Source organism: Sceloporus occidentalis, unplaced genomic scaffold (genome assembly GCF_023333645.1).
Source record: "Sceloporus occidentalis isolate IW3139 unplaced genomic scaffold, rSceOcc1.0.p SCAF_4, whole genome shotgun sequence".
Taxonomy (NCBI): Eukaryota; Metazoa; Chordata; class Lepidosauria; order Squamata; family Phrynosomatidae; genus Sceloporus; species Sceloporus occidentalis.
This window is the reverse complement of record NW_028316984.1, coordinates 79216288-79238444: the sequence shown is the minus strand read 5'-3', so window position 1 is coordinate 79238444 and position 22157 is coordinate 79216288. Positions and strand designations below refer to the sequence as shown.

The window sequence follows — 22157 nt, the reverse complement described above, 5'->3', positions numbered from 1 at the left end:
CTTGTCCATCCCACAGATCTTGTAAGGAGTTTAGCATGGATTACACTGTTCCTCTCACCTTACATTTTGTTGTTGCTGTGTGCCTTCAAGTCATGGCAACCCAAGGGCAACCCTATTATGGAGTTTTCCAGGGCTAAGTGTGTGTGACTCACCCAAGGTCTCCCAGTGGGTTTCCATGACTGAGTGGGGAATTGAATGCTGATCTCCAGATTCAGAGTTCAATGCTCAAACCACTATGTATTACATTACCTCACAACAATCTTGAGAGGCAAATGAAGTGAGCGGATGTCATTGACTGAGAGCTTCAGACCTGAGTGGAAATTTGAATCTGAATCATCCCAACTCTCTTAGCACCAAACCAAAGTGGTTATACTACACTGCTGATAATAAGAATTAACATACTGTGCCCCCTCTCCCTCTCTCTTTGTTAAATAATTTATATGAAATAATTTATACATCCAGTCTTTCATTAGATAACAATCTTATTGTTAGGCTATTTTACTCTATAACCCACAAACCTATATGTGACAGATAAGAGTTATAACACATTTCTTTATTTCTTTAGTAATCCTGTTGTACCTTCTATTGTTTAACTTTATTTAAAGACAAAATACAATTTAATGAAAAAACAAATGGGTCAACAAGAAGCTTTCTAGTTCCATTAGCAAAGCAGAAAGCAGCAGACTAGAGGCTGCAGGGCACCCTCCTCCAACCTGATGCTTTTCAGACATCAACTGTTTTCCTTGGGTTGGATTACAATTCCCATTTTCTCCAGCAAATGGCCATTTGGCTGGAATGGTGGAAATTATAGGCCAACATACCAGAAGGACACTAGACTGAGGAAGCTTGATTTAGTGGGAAGAGGAATTCTAATAACCATCACTGGATTGCTATAATTTTGTTCTTCAGCATTGTAGTATATAAGCCCCCTAGCATATATACAAACACACCCTGAACAATTGAAGCAAGAATACAATATGGTTATGTTCAGCTTTGCAAAGGGAGAAAACTGTGAAGGCAAATGTCAGAGGCACACAGAACAGAGAGGAGCACTAATGACCAGCTGCCCAGGACATGATTAAATCTTCCTTTTTATAGACTGCAAAGGTTTTACAGGACCAATTCTAAAACCTTTGCAGTCTATAAAAAGGAAGATAGTGAATCATTAAAGCATTGTCTGTCTGTCCAGGAATTCCAAGTTAATGGGCCTATCGGGCACAAGCACAATACGGGCAAGGGGCTTCACCTCCGTTTGCTGTGGGTCTGGTCTGATCAAGAATATCCGGGTAAGCTGGAAAGAACCAAGAAAAAAAGATGTATAATATTTTAAGGTAATGCTTTGTGCTTAGACCCTCTCATTTCCCACCCCATCCCCACTGTAAATAACCAGACATTCTCTTAACTGTTCCCTTTATCTGTTTCAAATCTCCTGTAATGCAGTGTTACTTTGTTGGAAAAATGGCTGCTATGTGTGCAAAGCTATTTCAGCCATCAGAAGGAAAAAGGGGAGTGATCTTTCTCACTCCATGAGGAAGGCCTGGAGAACTTGCAGCGTTCCAAATACTACTGACCTCCAATACCCATAATGACAAGACAGTCTGACCAAAAGTGAAGGATGATGAGAGCAGAGGTTCCTTGATATTTGGAGGGCTGAAAGTTCCCCATTCCTTTATTAAGGTCACTGCAACTGAACTCCCCTTAAATGAATAGTTGTGGTGAAACTATTGCCTACATACCTCTCTCTTCCTTTTCCCTCTAAAGTTAGGGAAATCTAGCTGACAAAATGAACCAAAGACTTGCTATTTATTTAAGAAATTCTGCAGCCCTCCTTTCCCCAGAGTTTATTCTGCTAATAGTATGTTTTAACTTGTTAACTTAACAAAATGCTACTGGCTTTTCCTTTTGGATTTCCCTGTTGATTCCCTAATGATTGAGTCTGAGGGTTTAATGTTTCACTTCACCAGTGAAACTGTAATTTGACATGCAGGTTGCTTAATGAAATCAAAAAGCCAGTATAACTCCTGTCCTCCACTTCATGCTTAAATGTCACCTGAGATGAAGAGAAAGGGATTGGTGTGTCTGTGGGATGATCAATGTCACAACAGCCACATTGTCACTAGACCACCAAATATATATACAGTGAACCCTCTCCTTACACGGGGGATCCATTCCAGATCCCACCCCCCCGCGTAAGGGAAAATCTGCCTATGCTCGAGCCCCATAGGAAATAATGGGGCTCGTGCATGTGGTGGAGTGGCGTGCATACCATTGTTTCCCTCCCCAAGTGGCTTCCGCATAAGCTGGAAGCCACATAAAATGCATCTGTGCAAGGTGCGGGTGCACTGTATGACCAGGACTATATTCTCTATCTTCCACCTTCTGGTGTATATATGGCCACATCCTATGCTTTACATGTTGGAAATGCATTTCTGCGAGCCACCAGAAGCATGTGTATTATCATTGAACTTCTGAAAATTCAATGTATGTACCCCACTTTAAGCCCTATCTGTAGAAAAGTGGGCACTTACATCCTGGGAATGCAGTTGTGGGAAATGTGTGGCTCTCCAGGTCTTGTTCAATTCCAACTTCCACTAGCCCCAGCATAGCTTATCATGAGTGACAACAAGGGTTGCCATCCAATAACACCTGGAGGGCCACTAGTTTCTCATCTCTGAGCTATGAAGTGAACAAAATCAAGCAATTTCAGCCACTGACCAATCAAAAGATATTCCTGTAAGCAACTCACCCTGGCAAGAGCCAGATGCATCTCAAGCTCAGCAATGCGGCGCCCTACGCAGGCACGCACACCATAACCAAAAGGGATGGAGCTGAAGGGGTGAGGAGACAAGTCTCTCTGGTCTCGCAGCCAGCGACGTGGCATGAACTGCTCAGGCTCTGGAAAATTGCTCTCATCATGTGAAATAGCATAGTGGGCTAATACAAAGAGGGTCTAGGGTAAGCAAGAGATACAGAGGATTATGAGCAGATGATGTGCTTGGTGAAGGATACTTTGCTCTTCAACAACAGAGTCCCCACTATGTTAAGTTAGAGGCAGCAGCAACACATCCTCATCTCAGGTAAGCAAACTTTATATTTAGACTGCATGGTTTCTCATTTCCCATTATTTCAACTTAATTATTTGTAATATTGGAGACATAAATTGCAATACTGTAATATTAGAGCTGGAGAGCCAGCGTAGTGTAGTAGTGAGTGCTGGTTTAGAATTTCAAGAGTTTCTATTATTGTTGTGTGCCTTCAAGTCGTTTCTGACTTACCATGACCTTAAAGCAAATATTTTTTCGAAGGAAGCTTGTCTTTGCCTCCTTCTGAGGCTGAGAGTGTGTGACTTGCCCATGGTCAACAAACGGGTTTCCGTGGCTGAGTGGGGATTTGAACCCTGATTTCTACACATAGCCACTGAGTAACTTTTAGCAAGTCACACTCTTTCAGCCTCAGAGGAAAGCAATACCAGATCCACATTAATTGGAAAGGACTTAAAGGAACAGAACAACAAATATTAGAGATAAAATCTCTAAGCAGTTTATATAAAAATTAATGTGTAGTAGCTAAACATGAAAACAGTATACAGCAGTCAGAATAGTTTAAAAATAAGTCACAAGTAATTTAAACATTCCAGTGATCAGCACTAAAAGAAAACCAGAGGTCATGATCATTACTCACTGAGAAAAGCCTGTTTGAAATACATGTTTTGGCAGATGTTTAAAGCTGAATATAATTTACAGCCTCTTGAGTTACCTGAGCTACTTATACAACATGGAAATCACCACTGAAAAAGTTTATATTCTTGATATTAATGAGAGTATTCTGTTGATTGTGGTACAGTCTCTGAGATCTACAACCACTCTTGGATTTCTCAAAAGAACTGGATGTGGATAGGAGAAGGCAGTTTGGTATGTATCCTGATTTTGTGGTGTTTGAGCTTTTTTTTTTTTTAATTGAGCAAGAAAACCTAGAACATGAGCTGGTAGCTGATAAGCAGTCTCAGCCTGCACTCTATTGCTCTAGAGTGTCAGAACATACCTAGTTCTGACATACATCTAACTTCACTCTCCTGCTCCTTTCACCTGGCTCTCTTTCTAGCTTGAACGGTCCATATGAAAAATCCAGAGAATGATGCCCATTTACTTCTCATCCATTTCTGGCCACTGCGCTTTGCATACACTAGAATCAAAAGATTGGAAAGGCATGTTCACTCACGTCCTTTGGAAACTGGTATCCCCCAACAACTACATCATTCTCTGCAATGACTCGGGCATTGGTGGGGACCACAGGGTAAAGCCTGCAAGGGTATAAGTGAAAAAGTCACTGGGCAGCATGATAAAGAAGGAAAATTTTTCACGTACATAGAAACATAAATGGAAATAAATGGGAAAGATTCTCAGAGTTGGCTAAGGTGACAGAAGTGCAGGGGGAAACTGTGAGTTTTCACACACATGGCCTTAAGTCATGATTCCCCCCCTGCTCCTTTGAGTAACGACAGAGGCTCTTACCTGAGAGTCTCCTTGATAACAGCCTTCAGCAGCGGCATTCTGGTGAGATCCTTGGCATTTGGAATCCTGTCTTTTGGTACTGCATTGATCACCTCCTGGTATAAAGCTTCCTGGATGTCAGGGTTCCTGGCCAGATGGTACAGGGCCCATGAGAGGGTATTGGATGTCTAAGAAAGCAGAATGGAAGGAAGGTGTTATCTCTGGGTAGAAATACAGAACAGGATCCTGGAACCTATTTATGTTCATGCCAGATGATCAGTCTCATCTCATGCACCTGATCAAATGACTAGCCTGTCACACTGAAATCTCTGCCAAAAGCATTTTATGACACAAAGCCACAATTTGAAACAATTTGTACCTTGTCCCCCCCCCCCCCCCTTTAAATATGTGTTGATACCATCTCTGTTGTAACTTGAGTTTATTTGCTCCATATTGTCCCAGGTTCATGCTGTGAGCCAGCATGATGTCAAGGTTGGAGTCTTGGGCTAGAAAGTGGTGAGAAATGCAAGCTCAGAATCTATCTCTGATACTGAAGTGACTTGCTTTGGGTAAATCTTTTTCACATGTTATCATGACTCATAAAGCCCAGGACTCTGGCTTGAAAGAAGGATGGGATATAAACTTAACAAAGAATGATACTTGACACAAATTAAGATTTAGTATTTGCATAGTCCTTTATAAAGTTTTAGTCTAAACCAAGGGTAGACAACGCACAGGCCACATGTTACTCACATGCTTCCCACTATAGCAGTGCCTTTCCATTCCCCATAAATAAATATAAATGGCCAGTAGTGCCCTAAAGTCACTTTCAGGTTTATGAGCCTAAATTGGGTTGGGGGCAAAATGGCTCTCTGGGGCTGTTTGGAGCTCCTCAGAGTTGGGAGAGGGGAGCTACCCCTGAGTTCCTGAGGAGAATGCAGCCCTAAGGCCTGTATGAGGTGCCCACTCCTAATCTAAACAATTCAGGCAAGAGTACATAATACCAATAGCTTCCTAATTATACCTTTTTCTAAACAGTGACACTCATGTAGGAGAAAACTTGTATTTATTTTAAAATTGTTTATATAAATCCAAGACATTTAATACAGTTAAAAGTCAATACAAAATTAACAAAACATGTAACATATTAAACTACAGAAACCCATAAAAATCATACAATGACTATAGCAAGAAGGCAATCAGCAGCAAATTCATTACCAATCAAATTAGCTAACTCTCCAACAACCCTTCTAAAGAACCAGATATAGCAGAATATCATAAAGTAGAATCTCAGTAACAATGAGACCAAGTAAGCACCTCTGTTTCTTTCTGTTGATGGTGATGGCATAAAGAATGTCGTGCATTTGCCTGCTAAGAAGAAACACCCCTAATTCTATCATGGTGGGGAAAAGAATTGGAGAGGTGGTCTTTAAGATGAGAAAACTATTTTTTTTTGTTCTCTTTCACATAAATGCACCAGAACTAAATGCACCAAAACCTTAAGTAAATATACTCTTAACTCACAACTCCAGTGATAAAAATTGCCTCATGAGTAAAACTAAAGAATTGATTAATCTACAAATTAAAGCTTGTACCCCATAATTAGATTTCTGTTACCTCGCTGGATACCAATAGCTGAAATTCCAAAAAGTAATATAAATAAATAGGTTGTGTTGGTACTTAACTAAGATACAGTATTTCTAGTGGAGTGATGTTTAAAATGCACATAAATTATTATAAATTATTAAATGAACTATGAAAAAGATAATGCACTTAACTGATTCACAGGTCAAAAGAAAACTGGAATTATTGGCTTAGATCCAGATAAAATCTGGATAATTCAGAACACAAATATTTGCTTATTTTATATACCTATTGTCAGTCTTTATTGTTTGTTCTAAACTGCCTGAGTTATGTAAATGTCTTTTTTTCCATGAGTTTTGCAGATTCTTGTGGAGGAAAGTGAGAGGGACTAAACTGGGAGAGATGACTTAATATGGAGACCCATAATGATGATGATGAAGTTAGGCACAGATGCTTCTTTTCCTTATAGCAGCTTGGTAGGCAAGGCAAATTCTTCCTTTGTACCCCATTGTATTCAAAATCCTCATGAAGTGGCTGAAAGGGGTTATTCAGAGTTTTGGAGTCCAGTGCTACCAGTATGCTGATTACATGAAACCGTATTTTGCTTTTCCACCTAAATCCAAAGAAACTGTTTTGTTTCTACACTTGTGCCTAGTAATTTCCAAAACAAGTTGGTAATTAAATTCAGGCAAGACAGAGGTGTCTGCGGTCAATGGAAGGGCAGATTCAGCCTGTGCTGGATGGGTTACCTTTCTCTTCAAGACACTGGTTTGCAGCTTGAATGTACTCCTGGATACAACCCTGAGCCCAGACCACATCATCCATCATCATAGTTTAGGCTGGCTTCAGTTGATGCAGTCCAACAATGTCTGGAGAGCCACAAGTTGCTTAGTCCTAGTCTAGCTAGACAAAGAATCTGATTTCATATACACTCGTCCCTCCACATTTGCTGAACACCCGTGAATCTGGAAAAACCACAAATAACAAAAAAAACCTATCTTTTTACCTGAGAGAAAACTCTCTAGGAATCTCTAGGTCCTTCAGTGCAACTCTGTGGTCAACATCTGCCAGACATTGACCATAGAATTGTGCTGGAGGAGCTACAAATGCCTAGAGAAGGGTATTCTTTAGGAATCTCTAGGTCCCTCAGTGCAGCTTTTGTTTGGAGTTGACCACAGAGTTGTGCTGGAGGACCTCAATATTCCTAGAGAGAACATACTAATAAAATCAGTGAATAATCAAAGCCACAAAAGTCAAAGCCACAAACGTGGAGGGACAAGTGTATAACATTTCCCTCCTATACTCTAGGATGGTGCTCTTAAGCTTTTAGTGTATATTAAGGATAAATTGCATGGCATTCAAACATCATTACAGGGAGGAGAAGTGTATTGTTGAGCCTGTGACAATATATTCTCTAATGTGGCTAACTTTAGCTAGCAGGTAGGTTTCTCTTCATGATTCGATTTTGGTGTAGGAACCAAAATAAAATAGATTAAAAAAATCAAGATCTTACTGTGTCCACACCAGCCAGAAGCAGCTCAGCTATGCTGCCGTATATTTCTTCTTGGCTAAGTCGCCCACTGGACAGTAGGTAAGATAGGTAGCCTGTGGCTTCCTCACCCCGATCCAGTTGTTTCTCTAACTCCACCATCTTCTGATCAATCAGTTTTTTCCCTAGATCAATGGAAGTGTATCTGTTACTAGTGAGCACAATGCTGGACATGTCATGCCAGGACCTGGGTATCCCATCACTCATGACTGACCTTTTTGTTTAATGCCATCTTGGATATGTGAGGACACTTAAAACAACTGAAAAATCATCCCACTGTACTTTTCATAATCCAGGCTCCTCAAGGTCACACCAGTATATTTGTCTGGGGCAAAGTATAAAATGACAAGGCCTCCACATATGTAAGACAACTGGAGTGATAGTTGTATCTTGCTTCCACTGATGATGGGACAGTGTCAGACGATGAGCACTCCCCCTCCATGGCAACAACTGCCATCTTCCCGCCTGGAGGGAGAGAGGGGGCGGGCCCCACGCCATCAGGACTGACCTCAAGAGAAAGAGCCCTCCCTCCATGGCAACTGTCATCTTCCAGCCTGGAGGGAGTCAGAGGGATTGGGATGGGGCTAATTTTGAATTTTTATTGTATTCTGTATTTTTATTGCTGTAACCAGTCCAGATTCTTTGTGATTGGGTGGGCTATAAATAAACAATTTATTATTATTATTATTATTATTATTATTATTGTGGTAGAAAGCTAACTTTGTGGGTTCAGAATAGGCTGTGTATCACTTGTATCTTTATCTTCCAACATACACTATCCCAGAACCTTTCACCTGAGGCAGTTGCCTCACGCTACTAGCATCTGCTTTGATGTTTCTGTCTAAAAATTCCTGAATTAATTCCAAGTCCCAATGAACAGCTTATCCTGGATCCCACCTTTCACATACCAAAGGCAAAGATAGTATCCCAGCCCTCTAGGTAGCGGTTCCAATAAGGCAGCACATTCCGGGTCCACTTGGGTAGGATGGTGGCAAAGATCGAGTTCTTCAGCATGTATCCAATAGCATCAATAAAGCGCTGTGTTTCAGCTGGGATCTGCTTTTCCAAACAGCCAATGCGGGTCTCAAAGAGGATGCATGAGATGCCTATGGATGGAAAGCACACTTGAGGGCAATGCCTTCAGTAAAGGGGGCAGCCACAGAGAATTAACAATTTCATGATTATGTGAAGAAGGGAAGTTAACAAGAGAAACAGCAGCAACAGAGACAGAGGTAAAAGGAAAGGAGGAAACTGGTTATATTAAGGGGAATATGGCTGTACTTGGAAGTTTGAAAAATAATGAGTCAGCCCTGGCTTGTTTGAAAATATTGGAATGGATGAACATGTATAATGGGCAGGACATATCATGGCCTTACTGGTAGGTAGTGACAATATTCTTTGAATAATTTGTCTTAGCTCTCTAGGTTGGTGATATCCTACCACTCACTAGATATATCAGGGGTATGTGCACCTTTCTAGATGTAGGATGGCAACCTCCTTCAGCCCTAGCTAGCATAAACAAGGAGGAAATATTCCAGCTGCAGTTCAACAACTTTGAGAGAGCCTCATAATCCTGCCCCCCCAAAAATTTCTGCTAAATATTTTTGTATGTGTATAAAAGCTTAATCTTTAATAGCTCAAAGAGAAACTTTATACATTAACAACCAAAACTATAGATCATGCTAATTTTAGACACACAATTTCCACTGCCAATGACTGTGTGCTAATACTACATCAGGAGAATGTCCTGCATCCCATGGCAGTTATCTGCTACCTATCAACCCATCTCCACCATCCGGAATCTTGTTTTATTTTTTAAAAAACACATTTTTTAAATGCAAGTAAGTCTCAAACAACTGAATCCAGTGATTAGTGGCCTATGGTAATGTCAGAGCACAAAGCACTCTGTCCAGAAAATGCCATGGATGTGACCACAGGAGGAACTGGGACAAAGGTGACAGGGTTACCAGAGTTCAGGTGGCAGCCACCATGAGTCAGCATTTGAAGAGTCTTTAGTCATAGGAAGCTGATGACACAGGCACAGGAGGTGAAACCAGCAGGCTTCAACTGTGCAAAGTCAGAGCTGTCAAATGACAGGAAAATGGGTGACATCCCAGGAAAGGGAAGGCTCAAGATCCCAAGAGGGAAAAACTATATAAGGGAGAGAGATGAATTCTCCATGTGGTTGATGGGGTTGTGGTTGATAGTGGTTGGAGTTGTGGTATAGTGTGGATTTGACGTTTGGCAGAGTAGTTTATCTGTATAGTTTGCAAATATCCTGAACCTGACGATTAAAGCCTCTTTGTGAAACACTGGTAATTCATTCCAGACAGAAGCATCAGTGTTCATAGAATCATAGAATCATAGAGTTGGAAGAGACCACAAGGGCCATCCAGTCCAACCCCCTGCCATGCAGGAAATCCAAACCAAAGCATCCCCAACAGATGGCCATCCAGCCTCTGTTTGAAGACTTCCAAGGAGGGAGACTCCACTACACTCCAAGGAAGTGTGTTCCACTGTCGAACATCCCTTACTGTCAGGAAGTTCCTCCTAATGTTGAGGTGGAATCTCTTTTCCTGCAGCTTGCATCCATTGCTCCGGGTCCTAGTCTCTGGAGCAGCAGAAAACAAGCTGGCTCCCTCCTCAATATGACATCCCTTCAAATATTTAAACAGAGCTGTCATATCACCCCTTAACCTTCTTTTCTCCAGGCTAAACATCCCCAGCTCCCTAAGTCGTTCCTCGTAGGGCATGGTTTCCAGACCTTTCACCATTTTAGTCGCCCTCCTTTGGACACACTCCAGTTTCTCAATGTCCTTTTTGAATTGTGGCCCCCAGAACTGGACACAATATTCCAGGTGGGGCCTGACCAGAGCAGAATATAGTGGCACTATTACTTCCCTTGATCTAGACACTATACTTCTATTGATGCAGCCTAAAATCGCATTGGCCTTGTTAGCTGCTGCATTGCACTGTTGACTCATGTTCAATTTGTGGTCTACTTGGACTCGACTCCTAGATCCCTTTCACATGTTGTCTCCTTAAGCCAGGTGTCCCCCATCCTATATCTGTGCATTTCATTTTTTCGCCCTAAGTGCAGTACCCTACATTTCTCCCTGTTGAAGTTCATTTTGTTAGCTGTGGCCCAGCTTTCTAGTCTATTCAGGTCATTTTGATCATGGTCTAGTCATTCAGGTCATGGGAGGAATTTTCCTGGCTGTGCAGCTTGGAGCTGAGCTTCATAAGAAGACCTTCTGCTGGTGTTCCTGGCCTACGTGCAAGTCTTCTGCATGTTTGCATGTTAGATTTCTTGATTCTACATGCTCCAATAGGTAAGTCTCACTGGAGTCAATAAACTAGAGTAGGTGCAATTTTACTCTCACATGCCTTTCTGAAAATAAATATTACCACAAGCTCCACCTGGCCATCATATTTCAGCATGGCAACAACAATCTGGCTACTGGCTTCTTCCTCCCTAACTCCAGGGGTATGGTAATGTGGCTCACAGGCAACTTTTCCTATCTGCATCATATGTTTTTGTGAGGAATTTTCCCAAACCACTGCAGAGCTAAAAAGGAGTTGCAGGGCTGGAAAGAACAACACTAACCATTATCTACTTAATGTTTAATCTGCAGGCTTTAAAAAATCCAAATAGAATCAACACAGAGAGTACTTTAACCCCTTCTTCCTCTGCCATAATCCTGAGGAAAATCCCTGCCAATTGGAGGTTTCTTTCCAGTGTTCAAAACTATCATAATTGAAGGAAACCTCTTCAATAGGGGAAGGAAGAGTTAAATGCCTACTATGATGTCTATGTGTATCAATCACCTCCTGAACCATTCCATTTGCATTTTAAAAAATAAAAAAGACAACAACCTATAATGTTAAGTGCAATTTCAGGCATGTTTAGTTTGTTTCACAATTGCATCTCACAGACATGGAATGGGCCAAGACCAATGGAAGAGAGGAGTGACAACTTTCTGGATCTGGCAGGGAATCTTGGGTTAGCAGGAGTGAAGCATAATCTGCTGCTCCTATCAAGTTTCACGACTACCTCTGAATTTAGCTGCAATCCTTTCAGAGGCTGGGATGAGAAATGGATCTCTTTCCCATCCCCACAACATTATAATGTTGTTGTGAATTACACACAGTACAATACCTAGGAGAGGTTTTGTACTGGAAGCACTATGAAGACCCATTAGCTCTACAAAAGACCTGCTCCTGGAAATAGCTAAAACTGGTTTGTTGACACAGATAAACAAAGATGCCTGCATTTTTAGACTGTCCCCCCGAAGGCATGGCTATTATTATGAGTTCCCTATACTTCAAAATGTATCCTTATACTACTGGTTTATACCTCTAGCTGCCTGCTGTTTACAGGACTCATCCTTCAGCTTTGGACCAGCCACATCACAATATCAGAAAAATAAACACTGAAAGATCTGTGTGTTTGTGTGTGAGAGAGAGAGAGAAAGAGGAGAAGAGAATATTCTACATTATTCTACATCCTAAGAAGCCACATACCTTCTAGGGCAAATCGGTATAATACATTGGCTATGTCTTGGATCATTGCACCTGTGGGGCTTTTGTTTCTCTCATCCTCCAGGTGTACCATCAGATCAGACACAACCTCATTGATGACATCTGCATATAGCATGGCCTCTGAAGGTTTGAGCATCCTCTTGTTCAGCACCTGTCGCAGGCGGTGCCATCGTTCCCCATCCCTGAGAATGAAAGAGAGGTTTGGAGCCATGGGAGAGGCCCAAAGCATCCAGAGGAATCGATACAGGCAACCGGTCAATCTGGATTTTGCTTTCCAGCTGTGGGAAGCTGACCAATATTCATTCTCATTTTTGCTCTGGAATCTTCCTTCACAGTTTTCAAATTAACCTGGATCTCCTGCTGCCTGCCCAAGGTACAGAGTTGGGGGAAATTATGGCCCCAAGTGTGCATGAGCCTCTCCAGGGGCTTTTTCACAGACTTCCTCAAGATGCTGGCTAAAGTCCCTGCAATACAGTTTTAAAAATCAGGAGATCTATGGAGTAGCACAATTTACTCAAGCAGTCCCATCTGCAAGTGTAGAAGAGCTAGTGAGACATATCTATTTCTCTTCATTTCAGATCTTAAGGGAGTGGAGTTTTTTTTTTTGCCAGAGGTACAAATATTTTTTTTAGCCATTCATTGTGGGCTAGCTCATGCCAACAGTGTATACCCATACATCCTGAAATGGGCTGAGTCACCCCGATCTCCGTGTTTGTCTCCAAATATACAGTTGTCCCTCCATATTCGCTAGGGTTAGGGGAACAAGACCCCCGTGAATATGGAAAAACCACAAATAACAAAAACATTGTTTTTACCTGAGAGGGCACCTCTCTAGGAATCTCTAGGTCCTCCAGTGCAACTCTGTGGTCAATGTCCAACATACACTGACCATAGAATGGCACTGGAGTAGCTACAAATGGTCTTTCAGTGCAACTTTTAGTTAAAGTTGACCATAAAGTTGCACTGGAGGACCTAGACAGTCTTAGAGAGAACATATTAATGAAATCTGTGAATAATCAAATCCGCAAATATCAAAGCCGCAAATATGGAGGGATGACTGTAATTGTACATGTGCCATTTATTTGTTGTTGTTATCTGCCCTTGAATCAATTCTGACAGATGGTGATCCTGTAGATGAGACACCTCGAAGAACCACTATCTTCCAATTCTCTACTTAGTTCCTACTAAAACATACTTTTTTAGACTATGATTCGCAGAATCCAAATGCTACTCAGAGAATTCTGGGAGGAATAGTCCCCAAAATAATTTTTCCACGCTCTCTCTCTCTCTCACACACACACACTCATAACTAACCCTTTGTACAAATGCATTTCTATCATGATACACACTGAGATTTTAAAAAAGTTTTTGCCAGAACCAACAAAGATTTCTGGGCTTTCAGAAATTTCAGAAAATTTGTTCAGTTTTGTGTGCCTGACTAACATTTCCAGACATTAGGGAGCAGGCTTTAATAGTGGTTTGTCACTTCCTTAACTACAATAGGCATATTACATTATGGGTTGATTCCAGATTTAATCATACTTAGAGCAGACTGACTGAAGTCAATGGGGACTTAAGCTAGTTCGCTTATACCACGTACATAGACGGTGATTTAAGTATGATAACATCCAGGAGCATCCTGGATCCTGAATTCACCGGAAGAGGTAAAACAGCTTATTTGTTCATGGGATAAGCTCCTCTAAGCATGACTAAATCTGGATCCAGCCAAGAATGAAGATCCATGGCTGCATCTGCACTGCAGTAATAATCCAGGCTGATACTGTACCACTTTAATTACCATGGCTTCATCATATGGACTGTTGGGATTTGTAGTTTGTTGTGGTACCACAGGTCTCTGACATAGAAGGCTAAATATCTTACAAAATTACAAATCCCAGAATTCCATAGTTTTGATCCATGGCAGTTAAAGTGGTGTCAATCTGGATTATTTCTGCAGTGCAAATACATCCCATGCAAATTTGATGCATTTAAACAGGATGGAGAGTTTAGCTTTTGAAGGGCACAAAATCTGACTCACCTTTAAAAAACCAAAACAAATTGAAACTAAATCCGGACAAAACAGAGGTGCTTGCCATCAAGGGTCCTAATTTGGGAATGGGGGTGTGTCAACCAGTTCTAGATGGGGTTACATTCCCCCTGAAGGATTGTATTCGCAGCTTATCAACCCAGGTAGATGCGAAAGTCAGGAGTGCTTACTATCAGCTTTGGCTGATACGCCAGCTGCGCCCCTTCCTAGATCTGGAGGACCTAAAGATAGTGATGCATGTGCTGGTAATCTCAAGGTTGGGTTTCTGCCATGAGCTTTACATTGGGCTGCCTTTGTGCTGAGTTCAGAAACTTCAGTTGCTTCAAAATATGGCAGCCAGATTGGTTACAGGAGCATCCAGGAGTGAACATATTATATCCATACTCAAGTCACTCCATTGGCTGCCACTTAGTTTCCGGACAAAGTACAAAGTGTTGTTTTTGACCTTTAAAGCCCTACATGGTTTGAGGCCAGGTTATCTGTAGGATTGTCTTCTCTCGTACAATCTGCCCCAAACACTGAGGTCCTCCTCTGGGGGGCAGTTGCTGCAGCCTGCAAGAACCCAACTGGCAGCCATTACCCAGAGGACTTTCTCATCGGTTGCCCCAAGACTGTGGAATGACCAGCCAGAAGAGATCCAGCAGCTAAACCAGCTGTCAGAATATAAGACACATTTGAAGACCCATCTCTTCCAGCAGGCTTATCCAGGCAGTTTTTAATCATTAATTTTAAATATGAATTTTATATTTAATTGTTGTTCCACGTATTGTAATATAAATATTGCGTAGATCTCTTAATATGTGTATTTTATGTAATGATTGGGGTTTAACTATATCGTAACCTACCTCGAGCTGTGAGGAGGCGGGTAAGAAATAATAATAATAATAATAGTTATTATTATTATTCTACCAGACTAGGTATCTTCTTAATGCAAAGCTTGTGTCTCCTTCCCCTTTTTTTCACTGAAATAAAACCTTGGAAGATTGTACAGTTGCAGCTGGGTGTAGGATATAGCAGGTACACTCACTCAGTGAAGGGTCCATAGGGGAGGTGACGCTTGTCCCGGTGCTCTTTCCAGAGAGCCATGTCGCTCCGTATGGGGTACTTTCCTTCTTGACGCACTAGCTCTTCTAAGACTTCTGGGCTGCCAATATTAATATTGATCATTGGCCCAAACCAGGATTTCCAAATGGGACCATACATCTTTCTGGAAAGGACCTGGAATAAACAAAATCAGTGGGGTTAGCCATAATATGCAGCCATTCTGAGGATCCAAGTGTGTCCACATACGTGCAATTATTGCTCAATAGAAGAATACTAAAGTAAGGATTGTTCCTGCCATCTTACTTGCCATTTCTATGTATCGTTGTGAAAGCTAGACAGTCTGATAGGAAAAAAATCAATTCATTTGAGATGTGGTGCTAGAGAAGAGTTCTGTGGATACCATGGACTGTTAAAAAGACAAATAAATGGGTCCTAGAACTAATGAAGCCTGCACTTTCCCTACAAGCCAAAATGACTAAACTGAGGCTATTATACTTTGGCCATATCATGAGAAGACATGACTCACTAGAAAAGACAATAATGTTTGGCAAGTAGAGAAAAAGGAAGGCAATAGGGGAAAAGGAAGACCAAATTACAGATGGATAGACTCAATCAAGCAGCAAGCCCTGAGTCTGCAACACCTGAGCACAGTGGTTGATGATAGGGTGACTTGGAGATCTCTCATATATAGTTGACTCAATGGCAATTATCAACAAACAGCAAGAAGAACTTTAGTTTTTTGTGAATTTTTCAGGCTATGTGGCCATGTTCTAGAAGAGTTTATTCTTGAGGTTTTGCCAGCATCTGTGGCTGGCATCTTCAGAGAATGCAGGCGAAATATCAGGAAGAAACTCTTCTAGAACATGGCCACACAGCCTGAAAAACCCACAAAAAACTATGGATGCTGGCCATGAAACCTTTGACTTCACATAAGAAGAACTTTGTCCAACTGCTGGCTTGGAAAATATCATACCCCCTCCCCTCCTATATCACTGTCCCCTTAGGGTCATCACATTGCTATGTTTTATTTCAACAACACAGGTTGGCATATGATTGTTTAGGATTCTGCCTACCCAAAACATATATATAAAAGAATGCTGTCTACTTTTACTTAAATATTTCTAGAGGAATGAATTAACACATCACTGTTGAAGCATTTTCTCTGTTTATGCACATTATAACACATTTCATATCAGCTTGAATTTTTCAGGACCATCAACATGCATATTTCTGTTTGAATTACCTAAAGAACAATTGTAAAATTGAAGAGCATATGGTCCACCTAATGTCCACCTGATGCCCTAGGTAGTGGTAAAGGATAAGATGAACTGAAATCCAATATCTGGAGGGCCACAAGTTGCTCATCCTTGATCTACTGCTTCATGAATACCTTCACCAAACTAACACTGATGCATTTTGGTGCTTTCAAAAAGCAGACTCATAATAAAAGTTTTTGAGATTGCATATTTCCACATGACAGGTGTGTGTATGTGTGTGTGTATATGCATGCTACATATCTCCATCCCCTAGATTATGGTTTCTAGCCTTGGATTCTGCAGTGCTCTTGGGCTATAACTCCATAAACATTAGCCAACATAGCCTACAATGAGGAATGGTGGAAGTTATAGGCCAATGTCTGGGAACCCAAGTTTGAGAACCATTGTCCTGGATCAAGGACAATATACTGCTGTGTGAAATTTCTAGGCTCCACAGATATGCTTCTTGAAATCCTCAAATGCATCTTTCCTGGTCTTTTGAAGAATTAATTGTTCATGTATGGAGATGGTTGGTTTTCATATCAATGATGGACATTTGTGTTTGGAATATTATTATTTTTTCTGACCAGAGTAGAAATCAAGATGCTATCTGGATACAAGACATGAGAGACAATATACAATATTTTTATTTTACAAACATTAAAATTTTCTTCTCTGAGTATGAACAATACTTCATCCACAGTAAATTCGGCGTTCTGACCAGAGGTTTTGGGACAACTTTGTATGCTGCCTCATGCTCCCTACTATGTATTTGATACAGTCTAAGTAATAAAAACAGACACGAGATAATGGTTATTGATACATAATGTTATGCTTGCCCATTTTCCTCAGTGGCACATACTTGTCAGATGACATTTTCTTAGTCTTATCAGGAACCAGTATCAAACAATCTGAGATTGTTCATGCCAAATGCCTCATAATTCATGCCCACTAAGGAAGACAGGCAAATGTCAAAACCAGGCTGGCTTTTCTTGAAGGTGGACTTATTTACAATGCTTACCACTGGATTGTTATTACCATGAGATTGATCCCTGGTGACTGTCACCTACAATGCTTATGTTAAACATGCATTTATGTACTCAGAATGATTTATATGCATAGTGAATCTGATTTCTCCATAGCTAAGCATTCCACAACCTGTTGCCCATCAGATGTTTTGGACTGCAACTCCCATGAGTTCTCATCATCAACCAGCTTAGCTGGAGGTTGTGGAAGCTGCAGTCCAAAACATCTAGAGGGCACCAGTTTGGGAAATGATCTCATAACGTCAACTTGAGTACTCTTTCTTGGTCGTGTTGGGCATGATGGGTCCTGGATTCAAGCTTTTACACAGACTGATTACAGTTATTTAACATACCTCCCTACTTGCCTGAGCCTGCAATTGCCTCCGCATCTGTGAGTAAGCTCTGCTGAATACAGTGGAACTTATTTCCAAATAAATTTGAAGAGGCTAATTTGAACTGTGAGGGAATTATTGCTTGTATATCTTCCCACCAAACAAGCCAAACAGTCTTTGCATTTATGCATTACAGCAATTTCAACTCTTTGGCTAGTTCTCAGAAAAAAATAAATCACAATCGCTCATGTTAAATTAATCAGTCGCTGCATAAATTCTTGTTTGTTAGGGACTGGCAACCATCCCAAGGAGAAGTGTTTTGTAAAATAACAAAACAGCACTTCGAAGGCACAGCTTTATTGCTGGGTGAGTTCACAGGACTTCACTGGAAATCAAATTCCAAGGTAGACACACCCAGAACCAAACCTTGATTCTTGCTCATCACATTAGAGCCTTGGAAATTCACTTACACCTTGTAAATTCAGGTGTAAACCTGAAAAGCACCACTCAGAATACCCAAACTGGATTCTTGTAAGATCATGTATTTGTATTTGCTTGATGAATTCCCCTGCCCTTCTTACACTTTGAAGGAAAACATATGATCCTCTTAGCAGGGCCAGCTTCATGTAACTTTTGTTTTATAGGCTGAATAATCCCATCTAGTTATATATTTAGCATAACAAGGCTTGGCTATGGTTGTATGGATGCTGCTAGAATCAGATAGACAGAGCTCCAGCTCCTGCGTTCTGTTCTCTTCTCTTCTCTGGGCAGTTTCTTAACCATCTCTTTGCAACAATTTGCATTTGAAACACTTCTTCTTTAAATAATAATAATAATAATAATAATAATAATAATAATAATAATAATCCAAAACAGAATCAAGATAGCTGGGTTGCTCCTTGCATAAAAACAGCACTCATAGTTGTGTAATATCTTTTAACTAGAACCATTGAACATGCAACAAAAGTGGCACATCCAGAGTCTCACTGAGACCTGAAAACCTTTTTCTCCTGGTTCTGCAAGGGACATAGTAGCCTTGTCCTCCCTGATAATTCATGCTTTCCATCTCCTCAGTGGTGTCACTAGGGTTGGCATCATCTGGTGTGGTAACTCCTGGTGTCACCCACTCATTGACCTCCTCCTATATCACACTCATACCGAATCCTTAGTAATGTTTTTTGTATTAATTTACTCACAAATCGTAATTCTCATATATCACTGCATGCAATGGTAATAATTGTGACACAAACAACTAGTGAAATTAAAATTATACTGTTAGATTACAATATCATACACACAGAGCAAATGTGTTTGCATCTATATAGTTTCATGGGGTTAATGTGATAAAATGTGATTTTTTAAAAAAATATTTAAAATTAAAAAACATTTAAAAATTACAAATTAAATTTTGAATTTTTAAATTTGATTTTTAAAAAATTAACCTCCTTTCTCCTCCCACCGAGCCTCACCCCACTCCTATTATCCTTTCAGCATGTTAAACCGATACAGGCAAATGTTTCTGCCCAAAGGCAGATGTTTGAGGAGCAGTGGTGTCTTCCCCCCTTGGGGTATCACCTGCTGTGGGCAGCACCCCCTTAGCAATGCCACTGCATCTCCTCCTTGTCCCCAAACCTCACTATCCAAGCAGTTTCTGCTCAGCCTGCCATGTCCTCATAGGGGCCTTCATTTTAGGAGGCCAATGCAAGGCAGGGCTTTGTTCCAGCAGTCTAGTGTTCTTGCTTAAGAGATAATTACAACATAAAAGGTACTTGGGTAATATTTCAAAAGTTTAAGCACCTCTCAGAAAACATCCAGAGATGCCTGGGGGATTGGAGAAGGGAGGGCAATCTTCCTGCACCAGAGCGGCTCTTACAGGTTAAGTCTCCCTTATCCTGACTGATCTGAGAGCCTTTGTGCCAGAAGCGCCAGGTACAATACTCTAAATAAATAAATAAATGAAATTTTTAATGATTTTGGCTTTTCTTTGGTCATGTCCTACATTCCCCCTCCCTCGGCACATCCTACATTTTTGCAGCCCATTGTCCTCCTTTGTGGTTAGGATACCTAGCTCCAAAACACACTTCAGAAATAATCCAGTTTGAGACCGCTTTAACTGCCTTGGTTCATTACTAGGGAATTCTGAAAACTGTAGTTTTGTGAGACATCAAGCCTTCTCTATCAGAGAGCTCTGGGGCCACAATAAACTACAATTCCCAGTGTGGCAGATTAATTTAAAACCAGAATTATAACCAGAATTACTACACAGACCAGGAGCCAATTGGAAAGGAAAACATAGTTTATTTTAAGATGCAGTGTTCCCAGAGGAAAACATCCAAATTCTGGGGCCCTGGTCTCCAATAGAATCAGCCCTTTATAGTTCTTTGAACAAAGAAAACTACAAATCACATTTCATTGGTTACATATGAAATAAACATATGCACCTCTTTACATTCATTGGATCTTCAAACATTGGTCTCTGTCCCTCTTGGGTATCCATCAATCAAACTATTATCTATATGTTTTCTTTTATGGACTCCAAACTGTCTCTTCAGTACTTCCTGTTATTTGGTTTGTATCTTGAATCAGGAGCCATTTCCCTGTTGTTTACATTCCAGAACAGAGGGTTTGACATGACCTGCCTTCATCATCCTAGCAATCTTTGCTCCCAAGACATTTCAGTGTACTATAATTTTCAACTTCTGAGCATAGTAAACTTTCAATTCAAATCTACCCTCTACCCCAGTATGTATCTAGAGAGATCCAGTAGCACCTTGGAGATTAACTGAAAGAAAGAAGTTTGCAGCATGAGCTTTCATGGACTTCTGGAGTCCATGATTTCATGGAGTCTTCTTCCTCAGAAGCATTTAGAGATGCATTTACTTCCTCAAATGCACCTGAGGAAGGAGGCTCAAGTCTAGGAGAGCTCATGCTGCCAGCTTCTTTCTTTCAGTGACTCCCAAAGGTGCTACAAGGTCCCTTAACATATATGCTTCTTAGTCCTGCTCCAAATGGAGGGCATTTGGGAATTTCTCCTCCACAGAAGAATGAAATGTAAGACGTGCCCTGGAAAAGCCCCAACACCCCCAATGCATCTGAGGCAGTTTTAGAGGGACGTCTAGGAGAGCTCCTGCTGCCAGCCAGGGTCCTGCAAGACCTCTCTGTGTACGGATTCTACAGACTTGATCACACGGGGACCTATGTGCTTCCATCCTGAAAACGGTTAAAGGGTTGGCATGCTGGAAAAGCCAGCCAATTCGCTAATGCTTATCACACACAGAGCACAACAACAGGCTAAAAGCAGGTTAAAAGTGCTTCTGAAAAAGAAAGGCGAGCTTGTCCCTAATGGCCTGGATGCCCCTGCCTGGCTGTGAGCAGTTCCAGTGCTCAGGACTTCTGCCCTCCTGGCCTCGATCCAGGGCAGAGAAAGCGGCCTGAGAGCGGCTCCTTCCTGCTGGGCTGCTGGGAGCCCCCCTGGACCAGCCCCAGCCCCAGCCCCAGCCCCGGCCGGCCAGGGCCTCCCCCCCTCCCTCCCTCCCTGGCTGACCTGCAGGCGGTGGGTCCGGAGCAAGTAGCCCCTGGCCAAGAGCCAGTAGAGGGACTTGAGCGCCGTGGGCCCGGGCAGCTCCTCCGGCCGCTTCAGCCTCTCCTGGGGCCCCGAGGCGGAGGCTGCCTCCGCTTCTGCCGCTGCCCCCGCCAGGGCCCGGGAGGCGGCGGCGGCGGCGGCTGCTGCTGGGGGCTGCCTCGTCCTCCTCCCCCTCCAGAGGGAGAGGGAGAGGGATGGCCCCAGGCGCCCAGGGAAACAGCCCCCCACCTTCGCCATCCCGGGGCTGGGCAGACTGAGCAGCCCACAGCCCTGGCCCCCAGCACCCAGAGCAGGAAGAGCAGCAGCAGCAGCAGCAGCAGGAGGAGGAGGGCCCTGGGCTTGGAAGGGGAGGGGAGGGGAGGGGAGGGGAGAGGAGGCTTCGGCCCCGCCCTCCCTGGCCGGGGAACTCCAGGTCAAGTTGCTCTTGCCCCTAGGGGCCCAGCCCTCCTCCTCCTCCTCCTCCAGCTGCTCAAGCCAAAGCCCCAGGACCCCGACCCACAGCCATCCCCCTCCAAGCTCCACGGCCCCTTTTTCCTCCATCAGGCAAAGGGGGGGGGCGGTTAGGTCATTTAAAAAAGCCTCCCACTTCACAGATCTGGTAGAAGGCAACAGGGCTACATCTTTGCATTCTGAGGAAGTAGACTGAAGTCTATAGGGAAGCGGATGCATAGTACACTGGTACCCCGGGATACGAACGCGCCGCGA

General features: G+C 42.2%; 1 protein-coding gene across 1 annotated transcript; it reads right to left on the bottom strand.

The window, feature by feature from the left end:
- Positions 1 to 532: 532 nt before the first annotated feature.
- Positions 533 to 21725, bottom strand: CYP27A1 (cytochrome P450 family 27 subfamily A member 1). The gene is made up of 9 exons (XM_089520418.1): positions 21414 to 21725; positions 15240 to 15430; positions 12148 to 12347; positions 8532 to 8729; positions 7588 to 7748; positions 4512 to 4678; positions 4219 to 4300; positions 2747 to 2950; positions 533 to 1291 (listed from the first exon to the last, which is right to left on the bottom strand). The coding sequence occupies exons 1-9, from the start codon at positions 21687 to 21689 to the stop codon at positions 1166 to 1168; spliced, it is 1605 nt and encodes a 534-aa protein (XP_089376544.1). The 5' UTR covers positions 21690 to 21725; the 3' UTR covers positions 533 to 1165.
- Positions 21726 to 22157: the final 432 nt, after the last annotated feature.